The sequence below is a fragment of the Onychostoma macrolepis genome, chromosome 24 (genome assembly GCF_012432095.1).
Source record: "Onychostoma macrolepis isolate SWU-2019 chromosome 24, ASM1243209v1, whole genome shotgun sequence".
Taxonomy (NCBI): Eukaryota; Metazoa; Chordata; class Actinopteri; order Cypriniformes; family Cyprinidae; genus Onychostoma; species Onychostoma macrolepis.
The window spans coordinates 8565571-8590574 of record NC_081178.1 but is presented as its reverse complement, the minus strand read 5'-3'; the positions used below and the strand labels follow the sequence as shown (position 1 = coordinate 8590574).

General features: G+C 37.7%; 1 protein-coding gene across 2 annotated transcripts in view; it reads left to right on the top strand.

Moving 5' to 3' along the window:
• Nucleotides 1–25004, top strand: part of ek1 (eph-like kinase 1) — a 79230-nt gene that overhangs the window by 38993 nt on the left and 15233 nt on the right. For both annotated transcript variants that reach the window (XM_058765955.1, XM_058765953.1), the window contains exons 4-11: nucleotides 1295–1450; nucleotides 1588–1941; nucleotides 5474–5586; nucleotides 7364–7526; nucleotides 9216–9324; nucleotides 18379–18446; nucleotides 18921–19046; nucleotides 19186–19371. In XM_058765955.1, the coding sequence (XP_058621938.1) occupies nucleotides 1295–1450; nucleotides 1588–1941; nucleotides 5474–5586; nucleotides 7364–7526; nucleotides 9216–9324; nucleotides 18379–18446; nucleotides 18921–19046; nucleotides 19186–19371 (1275 nt within the window). The remainder of the gene's footprint in view (nucleotides 1–1294; nucleotides 1451–1587; nucleotides 1942–5473; nucleotides 5587–7363; nucleotides 7527–9215; nucleotides 9325–18378; nucleotides 18447–18920; nucleotides 19047–19185; nucleotides 19372–25004) is intronic.

Below are 25004 nucleotides of genomic sequence, written 5' to 3'. Positions count from 1 at the left end.
GTTGTCTTGGAGTCCAAGACAGCATCTGTGTTTGAGTTATTAATTACTCTGTAGGTTGAGTCACTTAACGTTGTTAAATTTACAAGCAACACCTCTCAAAACTGAATTCACCTCTAACTGCTTCTCAAAGCTGCCGTCACTCTACACTCCATTAGCACGGTCTAAAGTTCAGTATTAGTCGCTTTGAAAAGCCTCTGCTGAAAAGGGAAATATGTTGGAGGCATTGTGCTGTGGCTGATAAGAACTGACATGTTTGGGATGTGTTTGCAGAAATATAGGGTTTGCTTTTAGTTCAGGGGCAACATGGGAGTCTGGCACAGCGTCCCTGAGGGAAAGTGCTCTAATGCATACACACACACACACACACACACACCGACCGATCACACTCACTCTGCTCCAACTTAACCCAGGCCCCCACACACACACACACACAGAAAACACGGCCGCCACGTGCCTCCAGTCAGGCTAATGCTGCAGCGGGATGTTAGTTATGCCTCGCTGGAGAAGGTGACGAGAGCTGAGAGGAAACCTCCCTCAGATAACATCACAAAACTCCTCTCTTCACATTGCTTCTTTATTTTTTTCCCATTTATAGATGAAAAGAAATAACTAATAACTTACACGTAAACCTACACTACACACCAAAATAAGAGGGATCATACCAAATGCATGTTATTGTTTATTTAGTACTGACCCGAATAAAATATTTCACATAATACATAATAGTCCACAAGAGAAAATAATGGTTGCATTTATAAAAATGACCCCGTTGAAAAGTTTACAACCCCTTGATTCTTAATATTCTGTTGTTACCTGAATGATCTGCAACTGTGTTTTGTTGGGTTTTTTTGTTTAGTGATAGTTGTTCATGAGTCCCTTGTTTGTCCTGAACAGTTAAACTGCCTGCATGCTGTTCTTCAGAAAAATCCTTCAGGTCCCACAAATTCTTTGGTTTTCCAGCATTTTTGTGTAGTTTTGAGAATTGAACCCTTTCCAACAATGACTGTATGATTTTGAGATCCATCTTTTCACACTGAGGACAACTGAGGGGCTCATATGCAACTATTACAGAAGGTTCAAACGCTCATTGATGCTCCAGAAGGAAAAACCATGCATTAAGAGCCAGGGGGTGAAAACTTTTGAACAGAATGAAGTTGGTACATGTGTACATCTATCTGTCTTTTAATATTTCATATTTATTATCTATACTTTTATATATTATTTATAATTTATTATAGTAGTAATATTTCTGAATATGAATACAATCTAATTTTTTCCCCTTCTTCTTCGATAGCATGTCGGTCAGGTTTTTACAAGGCCTCTGCTATGGATGCATACTGCGTGAAGTGCCCCCCACACAGCTACTCCCACCAGGACAAGGCCTCTGAGTGTGTGTGTGAGAGAGGCTTCTACAGGGCCGAATCGGACCCTCGCTCTATGGCATGCACAAGTAAGCTAAGGGCCTTGTGGCTTCCTAAATATTTATAAAAATAAAGCATTGAAACATCCAGTTCATTATTGTGTTTTGATGATTTTATTTGGTTAAGTGCACAACTGATGTGCTTTACTTGTGTGTACATTCATCAGGACCACCTTCGGCACCCGGCAATCCTATTTCCATGGTGAACGAGACTGCAGTCACTCTAGAATGGAGTCCTCCTCGTGAAAATGGTGGACGTGGAGATGTCACCTACAGTGTCCACTGCAGGAAGTGCTCTGGAGAAGCAGGGGCTGCAGGAGACAGTGAGAAGTGCGTTCCCTGTGGCAGCGGTCCGCATTTCAACCCCAGGCAGTTTGGCTTGACGCACCCCAGAGTTCTGGTCACAGAACTACAGCCTCACACCAATTACACCTTCAACATTGAAGCCCTGAACGGAGTGTCAGATCTCAGCCCTAGTCCACGTCAACTAGTGTCCGTCAACGTCACCACCAGTCAGACAGGTGAGATGTCACACATCTACTTTCTGTGTTTCTCCATTAAACGATTTTTCTGCTTATTAGTAGCCTCTGATTTTCAAAGCTAGTGTCTGAAGGCTAATTTATGATGATTATTTTTAGTAATCAGGTTAATTGCAGATTAATTTTATTCTGTTGTTGACTATTAAGTTTCAAGAAATTAAGAAATATTAACCAAAGCTCTTTTTTTGCTTGTATGTATAAATATAAATAAATAAATTCTTCAACTAACATTTATTTATTTTTATTACATTTCATGCAATTAGCAGACACTTTCAGTTTTTCTTTAATTTATTTATTTAGAAATTATTGCAATTATTTTATCATGTGGACCACTGAGTTTTAAGATTAAAAATAAAAGCCAAATCTTGAAACTAATCTTGTATGAATAAATACATTAAACTAATACATGCATACATTTATTTATTTATTTAATACTTCTTTAAATATATTATATTAAATTTGAAATTGCTATATAATATCAACAATATAATATATAATAAACTATACGATATAAAATATTAATGTCATAGTTTATAAATATATAAAGTAATATTTTAATAAGTCATTAAATGCAAATGTAATCAGAAATATAATTATTTATTTGGCAATATCACATTTAATATTTTCATATACAGTATAAATGAGCCCTTTATACATGAAAATATAAATCTGTCTTCATTTCCTATAAGGAGTATCTTAAGGTGATGGTTATATATGAAAGACCTTGGCATCAAAAGTCTGAAACCCTTTGTTCTAAATGTTAAACATTTTACAAGGACATACAATATTTTTTTCCTTTTTTTGGGCATTTTCATTTCATTCATACAAAAAAAAAAAAAAAAAAAGAGGCATGATAGGTGACGCAGGTATATTTTATAACTGGCTGACAGGAGGGTCAGGGATATGTAGTATTTGTTATCCTATGAAAGCTTTAAACATCCTCAGTTACACATTTTTCTGCTTGTGCTCTTAAGTCTCTGAAGCTTTAGTCACAATTTCTGTCTCCTGCTTCATGCTTTTGAATTTTACACGGGAGCGCTGTGCTTCAGTGGGTCCTCTTATATCTCGCCTGACCTTTAAACCCGCACTCTGTAAGTGCCTCGAAGACTGTCATTGGTCGAGAGGAGGGACGAGCTCTCCTGATCCTGTGGTTAAGTATGATTCAGCCCCTCAGAGTACAAGAGCGAGAGCGAGACAGGCAGGAGCGAGAGGCAGCGTAATGAGAAGCCTGAGAGGAGAGTTACCCAGGATGCCCGGATCAACAGCCCTTTGCTCTTATGAGAGCTGACATGCCTGTAACCGTGGAAACGCCACTAGTGGGCGTGGATTGATTGAGGTATTCGTAACTCTGATTGGCTTATATTTCGAGTGCTTGGCCTCTGGTCCACACCGCTTGAAATATTCAAGAGACAATCCGCAATGTGTCGAGAGGAGATGTAGTGCTTGTTTTTGCATGTTTTGCATGATTCGGATATTGACTGATGTTTTGGCGCACATCTTTCATTGGCAGGTGTGCGAGAGATCGCAAACAGAATATTTATATATGCAAATTCTGAGGAGACACAAAGTGACAAATACATCAAATAAACCTGACAGATTGATTACTTCATAAGAACTGAATGCAAAGCGTTTTATTGCTACATATATGAATGTATAATGCAAGTAAGATGATAGAGGAAGTACTTGCATTGATCTTCTTTGTTAAAGACAACATGAAATCGAAATGGAGAGGATTAATTTAATAAAATGTGAAATTTGCACTATTTACATTAATGTTTTAGATTTTGGGATCAGTTTGATGTTTTTATTTTTATAAATTATTTTATTCAACAAGTATTCATTAAGTTGTTCAAAAATTACAGTAAAGACACGCATAATAAAAAAAAAAAAATCTGTTAAATAAATGCTGTTCTTTTGAACTGTCTTTTCATTAAACAATGCTGAAAATGCATTTTCCACAAAAATATTAAGCAGCACAGCTGTTTTTCACAATGATAATAAAAAGAAATGTTGAGCACCAAATTAGCATATTAGAATGATTTCTGATGGATCATGTGACATTGAAGACTGGAGTAATGGCTGCTAAAAATTCGGCTTTGTCATCACAGGAATAAATTACATTTTAAAATATTTTAAAATAGAAAACTATTGTGTTCATTTTAAGTAATATTTCACAATAATACTGTTTTGATCAAATAAATGCTGCCTTGAAGAGACTTCTTTCAAAAATATGAAAATAACCCCAGCAAAAGGCAACAAAATGTTCAAGTTTTATCAAATTATTATTATTATTATTATTATTATTATTATTACTAACCATTAGTGCAGTCAAAAGATTAATCGCGATTAATCGCATCCAAAATAAAAGTTTTAGTTTACATACTATATATGTGTGTACTGTGTATATTTATTATGTAGGCCTCTATATAAATACACACACATGCATGTGTATATTTAAGAAAAATGTTGTTTTTATATTAAATATATTTATATAGGCCTATAATATAAATTATATGAATATAAATAAATATATACATACAAATACATGTAAATATTTTCCAAATATATACTGTATGTGTGTGTATTTATATATACATAATAAATATACACAGCACACACACATATATTATGTAAACAAAAACTTTTATTTTGGATACGATTAATCATGATTAATCGTTTGACAGCACTACTAACCATATTTATATTTAGATTGGGGTGTTCACTTAATGGTCAGATTATGTTGGTGTTGCGGTCTCCGGTGTGGGAGGTGGGCGCTCTAACAAGGAGGCTGAAGGCCACGGCTTTTAGCGTCAGTCACTAGAGCAATCAGAGAGTGAGGTTTTACCTGCACAGCACTTATCTGCTGGCCCCTGCTACTCTGGCTATATATAAATGCATTATTGTCCTGGTTTTAACTGTTTAACTCACCTCCTACATCTTTTCCTGTGATATTTTGAGACACTTTTCTTTTCATTACTCTGAACTGAAGCATGTCTGTTCTTTATCTGTGAACCGAACACATGCTGAGATATCAGCGTAGCTGTTTGTTTATCACTTTAAGAGTGTTTGTGTGCGTACGGCAGTTAGCGGTGTCACTGTGTCAGCGCCACGCAGCAGATCAGAGTACGCAGAGTTAAGACTCGCACAGCTCATTAAAGATCGAAAAGTCAGCTCCTTCATTCATCACTAGCTGCCGGGGCCCAAAACGGGAGGCCCTCGTTTGTACTCACAATCTGACACCATCATTAGCACCTCTGTCTCTCTCTCTTTCCGCTCAGGGCAGCTAGCGAACGCTGCTGTTGTACGAATAGAAGGGCTGAGGTGCTCTGGCTGTGTGCCAGCAATGTAGTACGGGTGAAAATGACTCACTACACACGCAGAATAATTTATCACTCCCGAAAAAGACAAGACGCGCTCCGCCAGCCCTCTCATACTCTTTAATTAGAAGTGTAATTAATCCTCCTCTTTTACATGGAAATCAATCTCAATTCATCTCTCTCTCTTTCTTTTTCAGTGAGCGTCATCTTAAAGGAAAGGAAGGGCACCGACAGTGTAACGCTGGCATGGCAGGGTCCAGAACCTTCTGACGGGACCGTGGTGGAATATGAAGTCACCTATTATGAAAAGGTTAGACACTTTGGTCTTTTCTTCGTCATACGCTGATCTTCATGACCTTTTGGCCCTATGTGAGTCCTTCTTGCACTGATTGGACATATGGCAGCTCACTTTTATCGTACCCTGGGGAGAGACTGTAATGTTAACACAGACATGCTTCATTCGGTCCCAATTAACATTCATGGATCTCCTGTCTGCCAAAAACCTTTGATGTTGTCACATTTTAGACTTAATGACATTATTGTCCTGAACAAATTACAGAGGCTTTGTTCAGACGGGCAGCAAAAATCTAATTTTCTAACCCGTTTCGTTTTTTAGGCTGAACAGACAGAAATGCACATGAAATCTGATATATTTACAAATCCATATACGATTATGTTTGAAATCCGATTAAAACCTTGTCCATGTGTGGTTTGAAATCCGATTAAAATAGGATTCTAATTCTAAAAGATCAAATCTGATTTCAAGTAGTTTTTCTGATGTCTTCATTTGAGACATATTGAGGATGTAATGTCATATAAAGTGTGCAATATTATTGGGAATTGGGTCTGAATAGTAAATAATGTGACATACTATGTAGTAAGGCAATTTTTTATGGCCTGTAACTGATATATACATATTAAAATTCTATTGTAATATTAAATATATGAAATGCATATTAAAATTGTATTTGGAAATTTTTGTATTCCAGATTTTCCCTATTTTTTTTTTCACTGGCAGATACTCATTCATATAACCAGTAAACATATATTAAAATTCCAATACAATATTAAATGGGGAATATTAAATATTAAATGGGGAATATTAAAATTAATAAAATGAGCATGCACAATTAAATATATCGCCAATATAATTCAATTACTGATATGGTACATGTATATCTAATGTGAACTGCTTTCTGCAGTGACATTTTTATACACAGTGTAAGTGATTTCATGCAGTCAGTTGTTTAGATCCCTCGGTGACACCCTCCTGTACCACTGTACTTGGCTGCATGGCATGAAAACAGGGTGATGGGTAATTATTTTGATTTATTCAGGTGATTATGGGCTATGTGGCTTTTAGATGGAGCGCACAGATGGACAGGCTTGGCTGCCGCTGTGTCCGTGATCCGTTTGATGCCGCCTGTTTGGCCCATCTTAGATTTAATAGCACCACAGGAAATATGGCCATCCCTCTTTCGCAGGGCGTGGCGTTCCTGTCTGGAACGTTAGATTTCCCTAAGCGAGCTGCCACGTGCCACTTTAGTGAAGGGCTTACATGAAGGAAGACGAATGGATATCGATAAGCTGTGAAATATTAACATGAGCACACTGTACGAAATTCTCCTTAGGATTAGACAATGAGATTTGGACAATGAGGCGACAGATCCAAGTCAATAGGATTGATGTCATTTATCTGGATAAATTCCAGTTACTGGAAGCCGAAAAGCTGTTAGGCCCTTAAAAAATGCAGAAATCTGCTGTTTCTTTTCAGTTCAATCCATCTATGTGAAAATCATTGTGTTAGTCATTGGCAAGAGGCACTTGAATGAGCACTAAATTCCATCTGAGCTAATTGTTAATTGGCAATTGACTGATTTGAATCCATTCTGCATGCTTTGTTCTCTTGTTCTTCGTTTTTTCTGTGAATGTGAGTTGATGCATTATGGATGATTCGACAAAGTTCATCTAGACTCCTGGGGTTTGCAGGACAAGAAGGGATTCAGGTATCATTGTGAGGGATCGAGACCTCCGTCTTCATTGAAAGCAGCCTTGTTCACTTATTATTCCATTCTTTCTTACTATAGAACCAGCATGATCAGAACTACACTGTGCTGAAGACCAAATCCAACAGTATGACGGTGGATGGACTCAAGCCGGGAACCACATACATCTTCCGGATTCGAGCCCGTACAGATGGAGGCTATGGGAACTACAGGGGAGAAATTGAGTTGGAGACGAGCCATGAAGGTGAGGGGAAAACCATCCTTCATGCACCTTCATAAACCGTTTTTTACCTGTTTAAAATCCCTTGCTTCCAGCAGTGAAGACCTTCTTTACTTCTTGGCGATTGGCCACAGTGTTCTCCTCTAGTTTCAGAGAACTGACTATGAAATCTGACCCTGAAATTGCCACTTTAAAATGAACGGTTCTGCTCCTGGATGCTGATTCGTCGATACCATATGTGCCAATTGCACAATATAGTTTCATTACGCAAAACACTTGTTCACCATATCACTGCTGAAATTACTTACGTGTGAGACTATATCCAATAGCAAAATGATATTATTTAATGAATTTGCTTAACAAAATAACATTCGAATGAAATTTTGTGTGCTTAATATTTTTATTCTCAAGTATTCTCAATAAGGCACTTCAATTGAACTCTATTGTGCTAAATTGCTAGCTTACGGTTAGGCTAATGAGCCACATCATGTAAGAATTATTTATTGTGATTTATAATTATTTTAAATTATAATTATGTATTGAATATTTGCTTTTTATTATATTGCTGATGTTTCGTTAAAGTAATAAGCCTCTAAAATTACAGAAATTTGTAATAAGGCATGCATTACAATTTTAACATAGTTAAAAGGGAGTTTAAGCACATTATTAGAAACCCATACAGTGTCCTTGATTTAGTAGATCCCTCTATAATTTCTGAGTGTTGAAGTGCCACCAAACCCCTGATTTCTTGTTCACAGCTGAATGCCTTCGAGGACATTCGTTTCGGCCAAACTGTAACCTGTGTCACAAGCGTGCATTTCTCCATCACATGACGCTGATTGAATTTCCGATCCACCGCTCGAAAGAGGCTGTGAAATATTCATATATATGAACACGTTCAATTAGTCCCTTGAGATAGACAAGGCTCCTCACGCGCTGCAGTTTGCTCTCTTGCTGCTGTGTTTGAAGTCTGAACATGTAGATTTTCTGTCAGTGTTCCTCTGAAGTGTGAGCAGCTTCAGCTGAGAGTAGGCAGATGCCCCGCTGTGTTTGTCTCATAGTTTGTGTACCATATGGTACACACCACCATTCTGTGCGCATAATTAGAGAAACGCTCTCTTAAATATTTTTATTGGAACATTATCTGGAAAAATTCAGCTTATTGTACATCCCTTTGTTTGTTTGATAAGATTATAGTCATGATTATAGTCATGTTTTTGATATAGCACTTGTTAATGATGTCAGAATAGTTGCCATGGTATTAATAAAGCATTTTTAACAGTTTCTAATTAGTGTTTACTATGTGGTACTATTTTCTTAATTATCACAGTTAGTAAATATAAATGTATTAATTTTAAAACAGAATATTTGTACTTTTAAACATTTTAAGAACAAATAAATTAATATATATCTTTTAAATTTTAATATTTTTTTTCACAAAAAGAAAAATTAAAAAAAAAAAAAAAAAATATATATATATATATATATATATATATATATATTTATATATTTAATTATTATTATTATTTTTATTTTTATTTTTTTTTTTTAAATAAATTATTTTTTTTTTTTGGATTCATAGAAATTTAACCTAAAATAATGAATCTAAACTATGGATATTGGATATGCCAGAACTGTGGTAAATTTTCACAATTGCAGGAACCATTGAAGCTGATCTCTGCTTTAATGTTGGTTTCTCTCTATTTCTATTAGATATGCTGGCGGTTGGAGATCCCAACCAGCAAACCATACTGGCCATCTCTGTGGCAGGCGGTGCAGTGCTTCTGGTCTTGCTAGTGGCCTGTTTTGTTGTGAGTGGACGGTAAGAGTAATTTACTATTCTTCTCTAAGTTCTATCATCTTATAGATTCAGACCGTACCTTATTCTTTAAAAAATCCCGACCTCAAGCATGCAGCCTTCTGTATGATGAAAAAGCAGTTATTTGTCAACTTCTAGACTGAGAGACTTGGATGAATCAGTGCTAATCTGGGTTGTTTAACCATCAACAAATCCATACGAAGGATAAAGAAACCATGTTTCATTTAATCAGCGAAGAAGCATAAATATAGATAGACAGAATCGAGCAAATGAGATGTTGTTGTGCATCTGTCAGTGTGTGTATGCCTTTGTATGTGTGCATGTGTGCATTTACACAAAATCAAAAGGACACAAAATTGTTTAGCCCTCTGATTGCATAGCGTGATCTGTAGAGATGAAAGCAAACACTTGAGAGAACAATTGAAGAGACAGACATAAGGGAGAAAAGCAAGAGTAGACGCGCTGTACGGCTGAGAATGAGGGAGCTAATGAAATGGAAATGAAAAGAAAAGGGGGATCTGAGGAGACGAGCAACAGAAAGCAGAAAATAAACCTTTCAATGACATGAAATGGTCAGAATGAGTCATGAGCTGATCTTGTGTATGTGTGCGCCCTTTTGGTCTTCCTTAGATTGTTATAAGTTGAGTTTCAGTTAACTGTAATTTTATTATAAATAAACATATAAAAATATAATGATAAATAGAAATAATTTTATTGAAATAAATAATATTTTATATCTATCTATCTATATATACATATACATACATACACACATATGTGTGTGTGTGTACATTTCTCATATAAAAAAACATAAAACAATGTGACAAAGGCAATGTGCAGCTACCCAATTTAATTTCTCCAAGCAATATTGCAGAAAGACTGGCATCGTTACAGCTTTTTATTTTAGTATTGACCGGCACTCGCATTCCTATTTCAAAGGCTGATTTACTAGGGATTTTTCGACTGTTGGATGCTATATGATCCAGTATGTTGTAACACAGAATGAGATTTCCGTCTGCTTTGCAATTTGTAACCCATAATGCACTGTGACAGAAAGGTCCCGTAGGATGTGTTATGTCGGCCAAGTTTATGCCTGCAAGCCAAAACCTTGGTGCTGCCACCTCTTATTCATGGTTTCCACCACCCCCTTCCCAATGCATGTGTTGACTGCTTGTGGGAAGACCCTCATGGAAGCAATAAAAACCGTTTTGATGCTGATCTCGAATGACGTGTTTCTAGTGTGGTGTGGAGGCCAATGAATCGTAATGGTGAGTGAAGCTAAACTCTGTAATTGCATTCAGTCCTTTGGCATTGGATTATACTGAGCTATATATACTGGACTTAACAAGGTATTCAGTTCACATTGCCCTCGGTTCTTTTACTGTTTTCAGAACCTCGGCTGAGCTTTGAGAGAGCGAGGGCTTTCCATTATTGACAGTTTGAGGTCATTGATTTCTGATTCTCTCGCTGAGTTGAAAACATACATTAGTTTTTTTGCAAAGTTTAACTCAAGTGGGAATCATAAGCAAGATGTTAGGGTTTCAATTGCTTAACTTGAGCAAGGTCATGGGAGATCTGGAGAGATTTTTTTTTTTTTTTTGAAAGAATTTATACAGCAGAATTTAAGATTCGTGACCGGTCAGGGTTTAATGGAAAACCTGGAAATGTCAAGGAATTTTAAATGTGAGATTTGTGATATGAATTCCTAAAAGTTATCAAAAGAAAGAAAATTTCTGTTCTGCATTTCCATTTATGACTCTTTTTTTTCTGTATAATTCTCTAGAGTTTTTCTTTTTTGCATGCTTTTTTTCATATGCTTTTTCCAAATGTAATAATTTATGTCTAGTAATCACGAAGAACTGGAACAAATGCATTGGTCAAGAGCGATGGGAACCCTGGCCCTTGTGTTTGTCTTCTGTTTGCACACCAAAGTTGAGGTTGGTCAGTGAAATACGAAGAGTTCAGGCATGTTTAGTGTGTTCAACTTTGTTTTTGCACTGATTTGGGCTCCCAGTGATTTGGAGTTGGCCAGCATTCTGGTACTTGATGAGGAAAAAACAGCTTTGATTGGCTGGTGATGATGCTGGCAGATGGTCTTCGTTTGTCTTTCACTTCCCCCCTATTTTCTGCTTATTTCCAGAAAAGCAATTAAAAATGAAGGACACACTTTAAAGACTTAAGATCCTTGTGATTGTGTCTGTGGAACATTTCAGTACAATGACAGATGCCGCAGTACTTCTAGCAGGTGCCTACTAACCAAAGACGCGTACATTATCAAGTCTGAGGAGCATTGTTTGCCAGCCATGAATACGAGTTGAAGACTTCAAGCTTCTGATATTAAAACAATTCCCTTTACCTCCAGTTGGACGGCCTCCAAACCATTCGCTAATGCTCATGTTGGATGGAATTATTGCAGTTTAATGATGAAATCTAGAAGCCACATGGCTGATTTCTGCAGGAGTGATAAATGAATTGTCGGTTATATTCCATTATTGGGGTTATTGCATTTCTGATTAGTGGTTATGTGTTTGTGTTATGCGAGGAACCTTTTTGGCTTTTTTACCCCTGCCTGTCTTACTCAATCACGTCAAGGTTTGGCAGATTTGAAGTGTGCTAAACCATGCAAGAAGGGGAACAAAATAATAAATTGCATAATAAAATAAGTACACGCCATGATATAACAGCTGCTCTCTGATGGTTGAAATGTGATGGAGTAAATGATTCAATTCTATCAAATTGTACAAACACAAAATTATCTAGTTTACACTGCAAACATCATTTAAAAACAAAAATGGTACTCCAGTTGCTGTTTCTGCTGGTTTTTACGTGAGAGCAGCACATAAACAACCAATTAGTCAAAAAAAAAAAACAGTTTGGTGTCTGAAATCATTTTAAAACTATTGTGATAGAGCAGCTGAAAACAGACATACACAATCATAAACTGAGAGATTCCAGTGCCACATTTCTCTCTGTGTAGTGAAAACCCACAGTATGGTGTAACTGATGCCATTTAGGGGAAGTAGATTTCATTCACAATCTACCAGCGTGAGTGAATGTAGCTAGTAAATGTGTTTTGTTATTTAGTTCTTTGTTTGAGCAGTGTAGATCATGCTTTGGAGGCACAGCCGAGGGCTTAATGGGTCTTGTTCAGTTGATTTAGTGCAGACATTACCTGTATCTTGCCCATTTGTATGTGTTTAACATAGCAACACGTTCAAGTACACGCACAAAATGGAATTACTATGCCATTCCGAAATGGTTGCATGAGCGTGTTCGGTTGTTAAACAGGGTTGTTGGGTTTTTTTTCAAACAGTTCCATCTGGCTATTCCAGTACCTTTCCAAGTAGAAATCTCTGGCTGTGTAGCCCCTGAGCACATCATGACTCGCTCACTCTCAGCACGCAGCTTCACTTAGAATTTCATTTCCATGCGTTTGATGGCAGGCCAGCTGTAGATGTGTCTGGATGCGTCAGCAGAACATTCTGGAATATATAAGTGGATGATATGTTGGATGCATGTGCAATAGCTAGAGATGAGACGAGGATGCACCATCAATCAGCTCGATTTTCTTCTGGATTTCAATTAGCGTAATGAACCCTTCTCAACTGATAGAGTCAGTGTTTTTAAAACACCTGTCAGAGGAGCTTAGAATTTATGAGTGTCCATTTCCTCCAAACACACGATCATTTCCTCTTTTAGTAATTAGCCTGATTGTAAATCTGTTTTTTATCCTAAGGTAGGAGGAAAGGTTTACAGAGATGTCTCTAGGGACCACACTCTCAATGTCGAGTTACAAAGAAATTCTGATTTACTATTATCACTCTGTTCCATTTTGTTTAGTAGCCTGTTTCCACCACTAAAAAAAAAAATAAAAAGGTAATTGCGACTTTTTATTTCGCAATTCTGACTTTTTTTTACCTTACAATTGCGAGTTTACATCTCGCAACTGACTTTTTTTCAGTCAGTTACAAAGTCCAGTTCTCAGGGGGAAAAAGACTATTGTCTCAGAATTGTGAGTTTATATATTGCAATATATAAACTGGAAATTGACTTTTTTCTCAGATTTGAGTGATACAAACTATCAATTCTGACTTTATAACTCGCAATTGTGAGAGGAAAAAGTCAGAATTATCACGCAACTCTGAGAAAAAAGTCAGAATTGCAAGATTTGAACTCAGTATTGTGAGATAAAAAGTCGCAATTACTAGAAACAGGCTTCCATAATATTGCCAATATTCCTGGGTTTTTTTGTGTATTTTTTTTAGAAAATATTACATTATTTGGAATTTATTTCTATATTTTCAGATACACTTAGAATCAAAAGTTATTATTTACAGTATATATAAAAGTATATCCACGTTTTGTCATTATGTTATTAGTTCTGTATTCTATAGCAATCTTTATTTATTTGTATTTTAAATCATAAGATTATACTATGACCTGTCAGATATGCTTATAAAAATATAGCAGAATATAATAACTGTTTATTGGTAATGATAGGTTTATTTTGGTCTGTTCGGTTTGTCTTCATCAGATGTGTCAATATGTCCTTGTACTTCTCTGAAAAAGCTTGCAAAATTACAAACTTCTGGAGAGAAATCATTAATAATTCATGATATTGACCAGCAAAAGTTTTGGCTCAAGGATGTGTGGACTCTTTCTTTACAGATTTTTCCAGAAAAAAAAATACATGCTTCAGTGAACCGTTCCAAATTAACACTGTCCTTTAGGAGAATAGACACGTGGCAACATGCAAGGACATCAGTTGAATTTTGTTCTGTTGTTCATGCCACCCTACTGGGATGTATTGACCATGCCAGTGGCTTGGCATGTCCTTGTAGCAGGTGAAAGCCGGAGCTGGCTTGCCGTCCGCTACATGCTGAACAGACCTCGAGACCCAGCTGGAAGCTGCTTTACCTCATTAGCTCAATGAGCTGGAGTATCATTATGTAATGAAGTAGTTTGAGGGTCAGAGGACAGAGTTACCACATTAAAACAACAGAGTTTTATGCTCGTAGCACATAATCTCATGCTGAGGCTGTTTGAGGAAACCACTTGGTTCTTTGTCTGATTAGTCTGATATATAGTTTATATAGCCACATTATTTATGTGCGTATAGGCTCAAAATCAATTACAGCAAAAGAAAAAGCTTGCATGTGATACACTGTTGGAACAGCTTGTCACTAGGGCAGTATCCTTAAAGAGACAACTTTGTACATAGTAGGTGCATAGTAGTACCTTAGAGTAGGAATATGTACTGTAATACTTTAGTTCTAGATCGAGTTACATCCCAGCATTTAGTACTTAAGGTATGTATAAGCAATAATATTGTCTTGACAAGCACTTAATATGTCTATTTTCTCAATCTCTCCATTACATCTTTCTCTAAATGCTTATGGCAAACTCTGAGTCAGCTCTCACTCATCGTTCCCTCAAGCCGGCCAGACAGTTTAAGAGTCTCTCTGCTTTTGCACCATGACACTCGATGTCCCATTCTCAAAGGCATAGAGAAAGATATGAACCCTGTCAGCAGATACAAAGCTGCACCGCTGCACTGTCACCTGCAGATACAAGCTTCACACTGTGAGAGCGGGAGAAAGACAAAAGAGAGGAAGAAGAAAGGAAAAAGAAACTGGGTCATAGACAAAAGGGCTTCCAGCGGTGTAGGGCTGCGAAACGTCTTTATCACCACACAAAAGGGATTTGAGGAATGCTTCGGAGTTGAAAAATGTGTTAATTGCAGAGTCCTAGACGCTAGTCTGTCACGTTTTTTTTTTTTTTTTTCGTTTTATCCGCCGTTATAACAGAATATGCAAATAGCCCCGCAGTGTGCATATTGCATTCAAATGAGTGACAGGAAGGTTGAAGGGTGGGATCACGCTTCACTTTAGAAGCTCCCGGATCTCCCGCTGCGGCACGGGAAGTGTTTCATCAGCATGTTGAGCGGCGCTGCGGCAGGTGCAAGGGGGAGGGATCCGTCTGCGGGACCTCGAGGGACGACAGGGCAGGTTAGAGAGCAAGCGGGGTCGGTTTCAGAGTCGATTTACTCTCCCTGATTACCACATGCTTCAATTGGGCGGCCCACCTCTGCGAACCCCTCCAGCCCTGCGCCCCACGTGCAAGCATGTTCCACTTAATAGACTGTGTTTCGCACATGGGATGGTTAAAGATCGGAGGGGTTGGGGGGTTGTACCTGCACACAGATGCACACTAGGCCCCTGAGCATTTATTTAGGGGGGTGCATGTGTATGTGTGGCTGATGAACAGGTGGGGTCTCTCTTGAGACCCCCAGTCTCATTAAAAGCAGCAGAAAGGAAACGACACACATGTACCTCTGAACCCCCCACCAGACGGGGCTGTACAACAGCTGAAAGGGAAAGATTTACCCCCCGCTGCTCCGTAGGGAGATGCAACAGACCAGATTAGAGGGGGTATGAATGAACCCAGCGGTCTTCCCATTATGTAATAGACCCCTAGGTCTGCTCTCGCCCCAACCCCGGCCTCGGGCCCCCATGCTTCGACTGCTCTGGAGCAGCTGAGCACGCTCTGGCTCTTGAATGAAGGGGACTCTGTATCCTGTATTGATTAGCATTGTTAACTGTGTATAACATCAATACCAGAATCAAAATACTGGTAACCCTGACTCATGATCGTTTCCACAGCTGCTACAGGAGTATTACTAGCTTAGCAATTTGATTGCAGATTTTTGGTGATTTGATCATTATGGACTGATTGCAGTGCAGAATTCAGAGTTCTTAAGTGTCATTTTGAATTGAATCTGTCCATCTATCCATTTGTCGTTCTAGCACTCGCTCGAAAGGTTCTGTCAATTGTTCTATCGCTTGATATACAGTATATATTGTTCTAGATATCATTCTGTTCTTCTGTCGCTTCTGTCATTCCATCATTTAATCTGTCATTCTGTCTATCATTGTATCTGTTAGTCTGTCATTCTGTCATTCTATCTATCGTTCTATAATTCTATCTATCATTCTATCACTCTACATCTTTCAATCTAGATATAGTTCAGTCCTAGATACTGTTGTTAAAGGGGTCATATGATGCTATTTTTAAATATCATTATTTTGTGTATTTGGTGTAACAGAATATGCTGACATACTTTAATGTTCAAATACTGTACATTGTTGTAGTTCCTCTATGCCCCGCCTCTCTCTAACACATCGTTTTCTACAAATCCCCTCCTTCCGACAAGCACAGTCTGCTCTGATTGGCCAGCTGACACAGTGCATTGTGATTGGCCGAACACCACAAGCGCGCGTCGGAAATGTAACGCCCCTGACCATAATCGCCGAAAGGAGAACAGAGTCGCATGACAGACACAGTGATGATGCTCGTATGTATTTGCAGTACACAAGCCGCGGTTAAGACAGCTGACGTGCTATGATTTCTGACTCTGTTCCCCTCACACGCACACACACACGCAATACTCTACACTGCGCAAAACTCCGCATTTGAACAGTCAATGGCAAATACTTAACCTAATAACAAAACATATTCAGTCGCTGATTCAGAAGCACCAGATTGTCATTGTAAAAGTCTGAATTGACTTTTTTTAGAAATAGCCTTTGTGCACAGCCAGCCTTGTACTCTCCTAGGTTCACAAAACTGTCGTCCGTAAAATGCGTTGTGCAAATTCAAATATTTGGGTTGTGCTGTTCTGTTGTAAACAAATCTTAACCAATGATTCCTAATTGCATCTACTTTCGGAAGGCCAAATAAAGTGCTTTTGCTTTCACTCAGAAACACACAGCGTCTCCCTGACACGGCTGCATCAACACTACTGTGGTTACTGAAACCACGCCGCCTTTCTTTGCGTGCACATTTGGGCTGCATTACGCAAATATTTAATATGTGGGGGCGTGTTTGAATGAGGCGTTTCAGCCCGGCCTAGATCAGCCTTCTCTTTTAGGTAGAATAAATCCTTTTGTGGGAGACTTTGAGCTTTGTAACTTTGCAGATCTTATACATGCACAAACAACTACATAACACTGAATAGCACTCATCCATGAATTATAGGTTTTCTACAGTTTTTACCCAGTATTTACACAGTTTTTATTTTGGTCATCTGTGTACACAATCGTCCAACAGGCCTTTTTGACAATTGTGTGATATCTCTCTGCTCGTTGCATTTTTTAAAAAGGTATGTCAGTTTAAAAACATTATCTTCTTAAATGACCGCTGCAATCTGCTCCATTCCCTTGCACTCTAGCTGGTTTTGGATGCAAAAATGAGTCCAGTGTGAACTCCCCCCAAAGGCTTTTGACTCATAACACTCTCTCTCCACTGTGGCCTTAGCTTTCTTTACCTGCTGTTAGAGGAAATGCCTTGCATTTTGTCATCTGCTATAGCACAATAGAGACTCCAGTCTGCTTTTCTATTCGTAAGTGGATATTCACCCATATTATTGAGCCAGTGTCCTCTAGAAACCCATTTAGGATGGCTTTTTCCACCTGGTCCCCATCAAATGTGCCAGCCTGTAGACATTCTGCAGCCATTCTCCACATTTCAGCATGCTGTATAATTACTATGGCTAGTCAGCCTGGGACATTACATTTTTGGCAATTCGTTCTTGTTAAAGACATGACAGGAAAAAGGAATGTGTGAGCGTGTGTCACTAAGAGGATTAAATGAATAATGAACATAATTATCAGTCCTACGTTGGCCACCTTTCCTCCCCAGTGTATTGGAATATTCATTATCTGGGGCATTTCCTTATTCATGATCCCACTGTGAGAGGAATGATGTAGTTAATGATAAAGTCAGAGGTGACAGGATTGAATTTTCCTGGTGCTAAAGAGCGGATTAAAGCAGTGAAATCCTTTACTAGGTGGGAAAACTGGACCCTAAAGACACATTATGGTTAAACTATATTGTAAAAAGATGATATATGTGACCAGACCAGGCCACTGTAGATTTGATTCTACGGTCATCAACATTTTCTTAGTCTTGGGGGATTGGCTGGTTGATTTAGTGTGAGAGAAAGCATGTATTTCATTGTGTCTGTCTGTTTTAATTGTGCTTATTCTATTGTTCCAGGCGCTGTGGATATATTAAAGCAAAGCAAGACCCTGAGGAAGAGAAAATGCAGTTTCAGCATGGACGAGGTAATGCGCGCAGGTTTTTTGGTCTTGGAAAATAACTCATTTTTTTTATGAGTAATCAGCAAAATATGGAACAAAACGTTTTAAGATGTCTAATATAGTACGTTCAAAGAATATATTTTGAGATATGTCATCAAATCAGGATTGTATTTTTTCTGGCCAGTCAGACGGTGAACGTAATTCGGTCTGGCTGGATGGATGAATAACGAAAATGCATGTTTTTTCCAGCAAATTGTCGGTTAGTGAACAGAGACTCTGATGCATTTGCTGATAAATGATGTCTCTGATCGCTCTAGTTGCCTAATGTGTGTTTTCTCTAATGACACTTTTCCTGCCTGCCAAAGACAATGTTTAATGAGGTTGAAAATGCAGCACTCCCCTTCTTTTAGGAAAATGGATGGTTCAGTCTATGTAACTAAAGTGACTGTAAAATAACCCAACCGTTATCCCCACTCCTACCGTGTTTTTGCATTGCAGTAAAACTTCCCGAAACCCGCACGTACATTCACCCGCACACATATGAGGACCCCAACCAGGCGGTGCGAGACTTTGCCAAAGAGATCGAAGTTTCCAACATACGGATTGAGAGAGTTATTGGGGCTGGTAAGTCAAAATAAATCGACTCAAAAACTTGCCCTACTTGTGTAAACCACCTGAACAGCTCACCAGGGGATTGTAATGCAATGAAATGAGGGATTGAGGGTAAATTCAATTAGTTGACAGGCTCTTGTTTGACTCCCAGGTGAGTTTGGAGAGGTCTGCAGTGGCCGTCTGAGGCTGCCCAGTAAGAGGGAGATCCAGGTGGCCATCAAGAGTCTGAAAGCTGGATATTCAGAGCAGCAGAGACGTGACTTTCTGAGTGAGGCCAGCATTATGGGCCAGTTTGACCATCCCAACATCATTCGACTGGAGGGAGTCGTCACCAGATGTAAGCATTTACAGCCGAAACACATTTGCACGTAACGTCTATTGCTGGAAATAGTTTGTACCCCCTGTGATTTCCACGCAGAGATAATTGACCTTACAATCTTATCTTCAACAAAAAACAAATATCACGGTTCATGAATATTCATTCGAATAAATATGTATGACAGTATTTATATCAGTGATTTTCTGCCCTACTTCTACTTTAGAATACAAATGTGCTATGACAGTATGCCTTTGAAATTGCTTTTATCGCTTTGAATCATCACTCTAGCTGGTAAGATAATGTCTTCAGAAAGGTCATAGATAACATATCATCATGGTGAGAGTTAACTTAAATTGTTTGTAGAAAAAATAAATTGAAGAAACCACTGTTTTGTTTGACTTTACATTATATAAACGCATATATATTATAACGCATATCTATATTACTTTTGATTGCTTGTATTGCCACTCCTGAGAATCTGAAATTGATGTATGCTGCCTGCTCGCTGATAACGAGGATGCTAATATTGGCCATGATTAGAATAGCGCTTCTGAACCTGAATTTGCCAACTTATTGTTTCAGTTTCTATTGTCTGCGTTTAAAAAAAAAAGCAGTATCTTGCAACAGGTGTTTTGGTCACTATTGAGTGGTAATTTCCTCTACTGATCTCTCTTTAGGAGTTTTTTCCTCCTTCAAGTCTCAGTGGATTAGACTGACAGGCTCTATAACAAAAGGACCATCCATATTCATGCCAGCTGCATGAATATCGATAATACAAACATATAATTGGATGTGAGTTTTGGGAGGGAGCATGAATATTCAATGTCAGAATTAACAACATTTAATCCTCTCGACATTTCCTCCCAGTTCCTCTTACTCATGCAAAATGCTAATGGTGGCCTTTAGTTTGATTCAGTTCAAATAGTTATTATTAATGTTGACGGTACAGCTTTTCCTCACTTATTAAATAAAAATACAGTAATTTTCCTTTTTTTTAATTCTGTGCTGTTACAACATAATTATGAGGTTATGGAAGTCTTGATTCAACAAATAAGTCAGTGAAAGGCTTTCATTATTATAGGCTTGTATTGTCCAAATGTACACAGACTTCCTGTATGTCCTCATAATGGCTATTAGTCATTAACCTTATGGCAACGTTTTTAGAAATAGGAATTTATTTAAAAAAAACTTTTTTTGTTGCAGTGTATATAATAAAAAGTATAAAATATGTATGTATGCATGTATATATATGTGTGTGTGTGTGTGTGTGTGTGTGTGTGTGTATCATAGCAGAACCGTTGTGTGTCTCCGAGCATCATAGTGGTGTTTCGTTTCTAAATGAATCTGCGTTTTGAACAAATCGTGTGAACCAGTGATTCAGTGGCCCATTCATAAAGAGAGCCATATACTTAATTACTGAATGAATCAGCTGTTTGTACGAATCAAATCAAATCAGATCGAATGAATGACTCAATGACTTGCTCATAAAGACATTTACCGCCACCTGCTGGCAGTTTTAGTTTCTTATTTAGAGTATAATTTTATTTTAAAAATCCATATTAATAAAAAATAAATATATGATGATGATGATAATAATAATAATAATAATAATAATAATAATAATAATAATAATAATAATAATAATAATAAACATTAAAGGAATAGTTCACCCAAACATGAACATTCTGTTGTCATTTACACACCCTCACGTCTTCAAACCTGTATGACAATCTTTTGCGGCACATAAAAGATGATATTTTGAAGAAATATCTGTACGTAACAACTTTACGTAATTATTTGTGAATAAGGCTCAGTGAAACTATCATATTACGTATCTTTCTGGCAGGTAATTTAACACACGTGTGTGCGTGTGTTGGTTTGCAAACGTGTCCTCATCCGCTGCTGATTGGGTGAGATATGATAGCTGGAGTAATTTCACAGGTCACAGATCAGCCTGATGGGGTAGGGGATGGGGATAGGAGAGGTCAGCGACCCCTCGCACTGCATTACAGAAGCAGCTGTCAATCCAGCCCCCTCCTCGTACGCACAGACTAATCACAGCACTGATGGAGCCGAGTGGAGATGCATTAAAGAGGCTGAAGAGTGTTTATGCTGCCTGATGGAGCGCCGGCGAGAAAGACAAAGAGTTTTGCGCTGTAATATGAAAAGCATCTGTCACGTAACACAGCTTTCAGAGAGGCGCTCTATCATTACCACCTCAGACGGAAAAAATTAGACCGTGATTGAGCTTTTTGTAATGCAAATGTGTCAGCAGCTCAGAGAATGGAATCAGAATAGACCTTAATGCCCCATTCAGTTCTTTATCCCGCATCTTTGCAAAAACACAGAGCTGTCATCGTCTCTATTATAAACCCATTGTGCATCTAACCATCAGATTAGCGGACTCTAGTCTGCTATCTGATAACGTTTGCCATCCGTGGCTGTATTTTCAGGTTCATTCCAGCTGAGTCCTCAAGAAAAGTTTTTCTTTGTGCCATCAACAGCAGGAACAATAGATAAGAGGATGTCATTTCTAAATTATTGAAAGTATTGCTTTGTTCAGAGTAATGTGTGCTTTTAAGCTAGAGCTTAACTTGTTTTAAGCCCTAAAAATTCCTTTGTCCTCTGATATTTCATGATATGCTGTCATTTCATCAAATGCCTCCAAAGCATGTGATTACAGATGATGTACAGAGTACATACTGGAGTTTAGGGCTGCAACAACGAATCGATTAAATCGATAAAAATCGATTACTAAAAGCGTTGGCAACGAATTTCATAATCGATTCGTTGTGTCGCGCGACGCGGAGAAGTTTGATTATTAAAAAAAAATAAAAAAATAAAAACTTTAGTTGAGCGCGGAGCGGAGTGAACACACTCGGTCTCTCTCGCGCACGGATGCTAGCAGAGTTTGGCGCCTCATAAATAAAAAACAAAAAGTAAAAAAAAAAAAACGAGCGGAGGTAGAGGAAAGATACATGGCGGAGGCAGAGAAATCCGTGCGACCCAAGTCATCCAAGGTGTGGGAGCAGGGGCGGTGTTTGCGTATGGCAGAGTATGGCAGTTGCCATACCCTAGCCCAGTCAGGTGCTGTGAAAAATTATCCAAACTTGAGTCGCTTATAATTCGTTTTATTATTTTAAATCAGAGAGTTTTAAAAATAGTAAACCAATTATAAGCATTAAAATAACTTGTCAGTAAAACTGTAACGCCATTGGATCATCGAGCTCTCAGCGAGACCTCGTAACTTCACCCGCCTCCGTTCAGATTGACGCGCGCACAGCCTGGAGAAGATGAGATCTCTGCTTTTCGCAATGCAAGGGTGAATAAATAATTGGTGTTTGAATAGTACAGCGTTTTCTTTACTCAAACACTGTCAGTAAAGGATAATGTTTTTGTGTGTTTGAAGAGTGGAGAAGAATTAGTTATTTGCTGTCTATATACGTTTTAAATATCCTGTGCATTATGTGCATAAGCGCTTAATTTGAGATTTTGGCCAAGTGTATTAAACAACAAGAAAAAACTAAGCGCCCATATAGCTACAATCAAAGTTATATAACCTGTAAAAGTTGATGAAAGCATAATGCACTTAATGCACTTATGCACTGCATAACAGTTACAGCCGTTCTAACGACAGACAAAACACTCCATCTCCGTCATTCTCTGGTCAAAAACATTATTAACTCCATTTGAGCTTGATTTTCATATAATGTTAAGTGCAGGTGTCTGATACAATACCAACGCTAACGACGCAGTGTTGTTAAATTATTTGATTTTTTGCACTCCCAGATGTAAAGCTTACATGTGTATGTTTTTTGTGTTAGTCCATTTTTATTTTATTTTATTATTATTATAACAGCTCAGGGATGTTCAAGGAGCAACATGTTTGTGCACTTTCTAAAGATTTTAGTTCTGTTTTTGAATAAAGGGTTGGAAATGAATGCTTTTTTTTTTAAATCCGATTCATCGATTAATCGAAAAATAATCGACAGATTAATCGATTATTAAAATAATCGTTAGTTGCAGCCCTACTGGAGTTGCAGGTCTTTAATGGCAAATTATCTTTTTCTGAATATTTTTTCTCTAGAAAATACATGCATATTAACTGGATAAGCCTGAATTTTATTTGATTTGATTTTGATTTTGTTTTGTGAATTTTTTGTATTTATTTTTATTTTTTTAACTCTCATTTCAGAGTTACATTTCTTGTGTTTTCTTATCCTGAATGGTTTTCTCTAAAAATGCATGCATATTAAAGGGGTCATATAATGCTACATGCACTTTTACAAGTTGTTTGAACTGCAATGTGTGTTGGCAGTGTGTGTACACAACCACCCTATAATGATAAAAATCCACCCAGTGTTTTTTTTGTAATCTCGTTAAATCTTTACCCCTCTCTCAAATCGAGCCGTCTGTCCGTGTGACGTCACACGGACGGAGACCCCTCCCACGATTGTTGATTGACAGCAGCGTTTCAGCACAGACTGCACTGGTGTCTTACCTCAGACCCGCCCTGAGTGAGCTGTCATCAGTTGTTTCACCGCCAGAGCAGATGTAGACAAGAATGACTCCTAAGCGATTGAGGTGTTTTGTATAGCAGTCATTTACTCCCGTCATCTGAGCGGCTGAAGATGATTAGGTTTGGTTCTGAAGGGAATGCGCCCTCCATCTACCTAAATGTGTCTATGTTTGCGCGAATCATTTGTGATCCAGCTTCACCTCCAGAAAAAGTGAGTACAAGGTTTTTTAAATGAATCTTTGCAAATGGCCTTTCCTAATAATGTGCTAATTAGCAAGTTTCAGGATGAATGCGGCTAAAGTAAACAGTCCCTCAGAGAGCGGCTCTGAAGAGAGGGGCGGAGTCAGCAGAGCTCATTAACATTTAAAGGAGAATGACACAATACCGCTTGCTCTGACGAGCTGTTTTTGACAGGGTGAAAAAGGTGTTTTTTACACTACCAATGAGAAATTTTAACCAAACTATGTTACAGACTTTTCATTAAGACCCTAAAGAATAATATCAACTTGTGGAAAATGGGCATTATATGACCCCTTTAATTGGACCAGCCAATATTTTATTTTATTTTTATTTTTATTTTATTTCTTGCATGTTAATTTCCTGTAATTTCATTAGATGCCACCAAAGCATGTGATTACAGATGATTTATGGAGTACATACTGGAGTTACAGGTCTTTCACGGCAAATGATCTTTTTCGGAATACGTTTCTCTAGAAAATGCATGCATTTTAACTGGACAAGACACTTTTTTATATTATTTTATTTTACTTTTACATTTTTATTTTAATTTAATTTATTTTTTATAATTTAATTTAATTTATTTTAAGTTTTGTTTTATTTTCAAAATTGTATTTTATTTTTTTAAATATTTTTATTTTATTTTTACATTTTTATTTTATTTTATCCTGAATGGTTTTCTATAAAAATGCATGCATATTAATGGAACCAGTCAATATTTTATTTTGTTATTTTAAGCATTCCTCTTATCAAATGCCTCCTAAGCATGTGATTACAGAAGATGTACAGACTACATACTGAATTTGCAGGTCTTTTAATGTATATCACCTTTTTCAGTTTCCCTTAAATACATGTACAAATTCCTTGCTCCTGTGATAATAGCCATAATTACGAC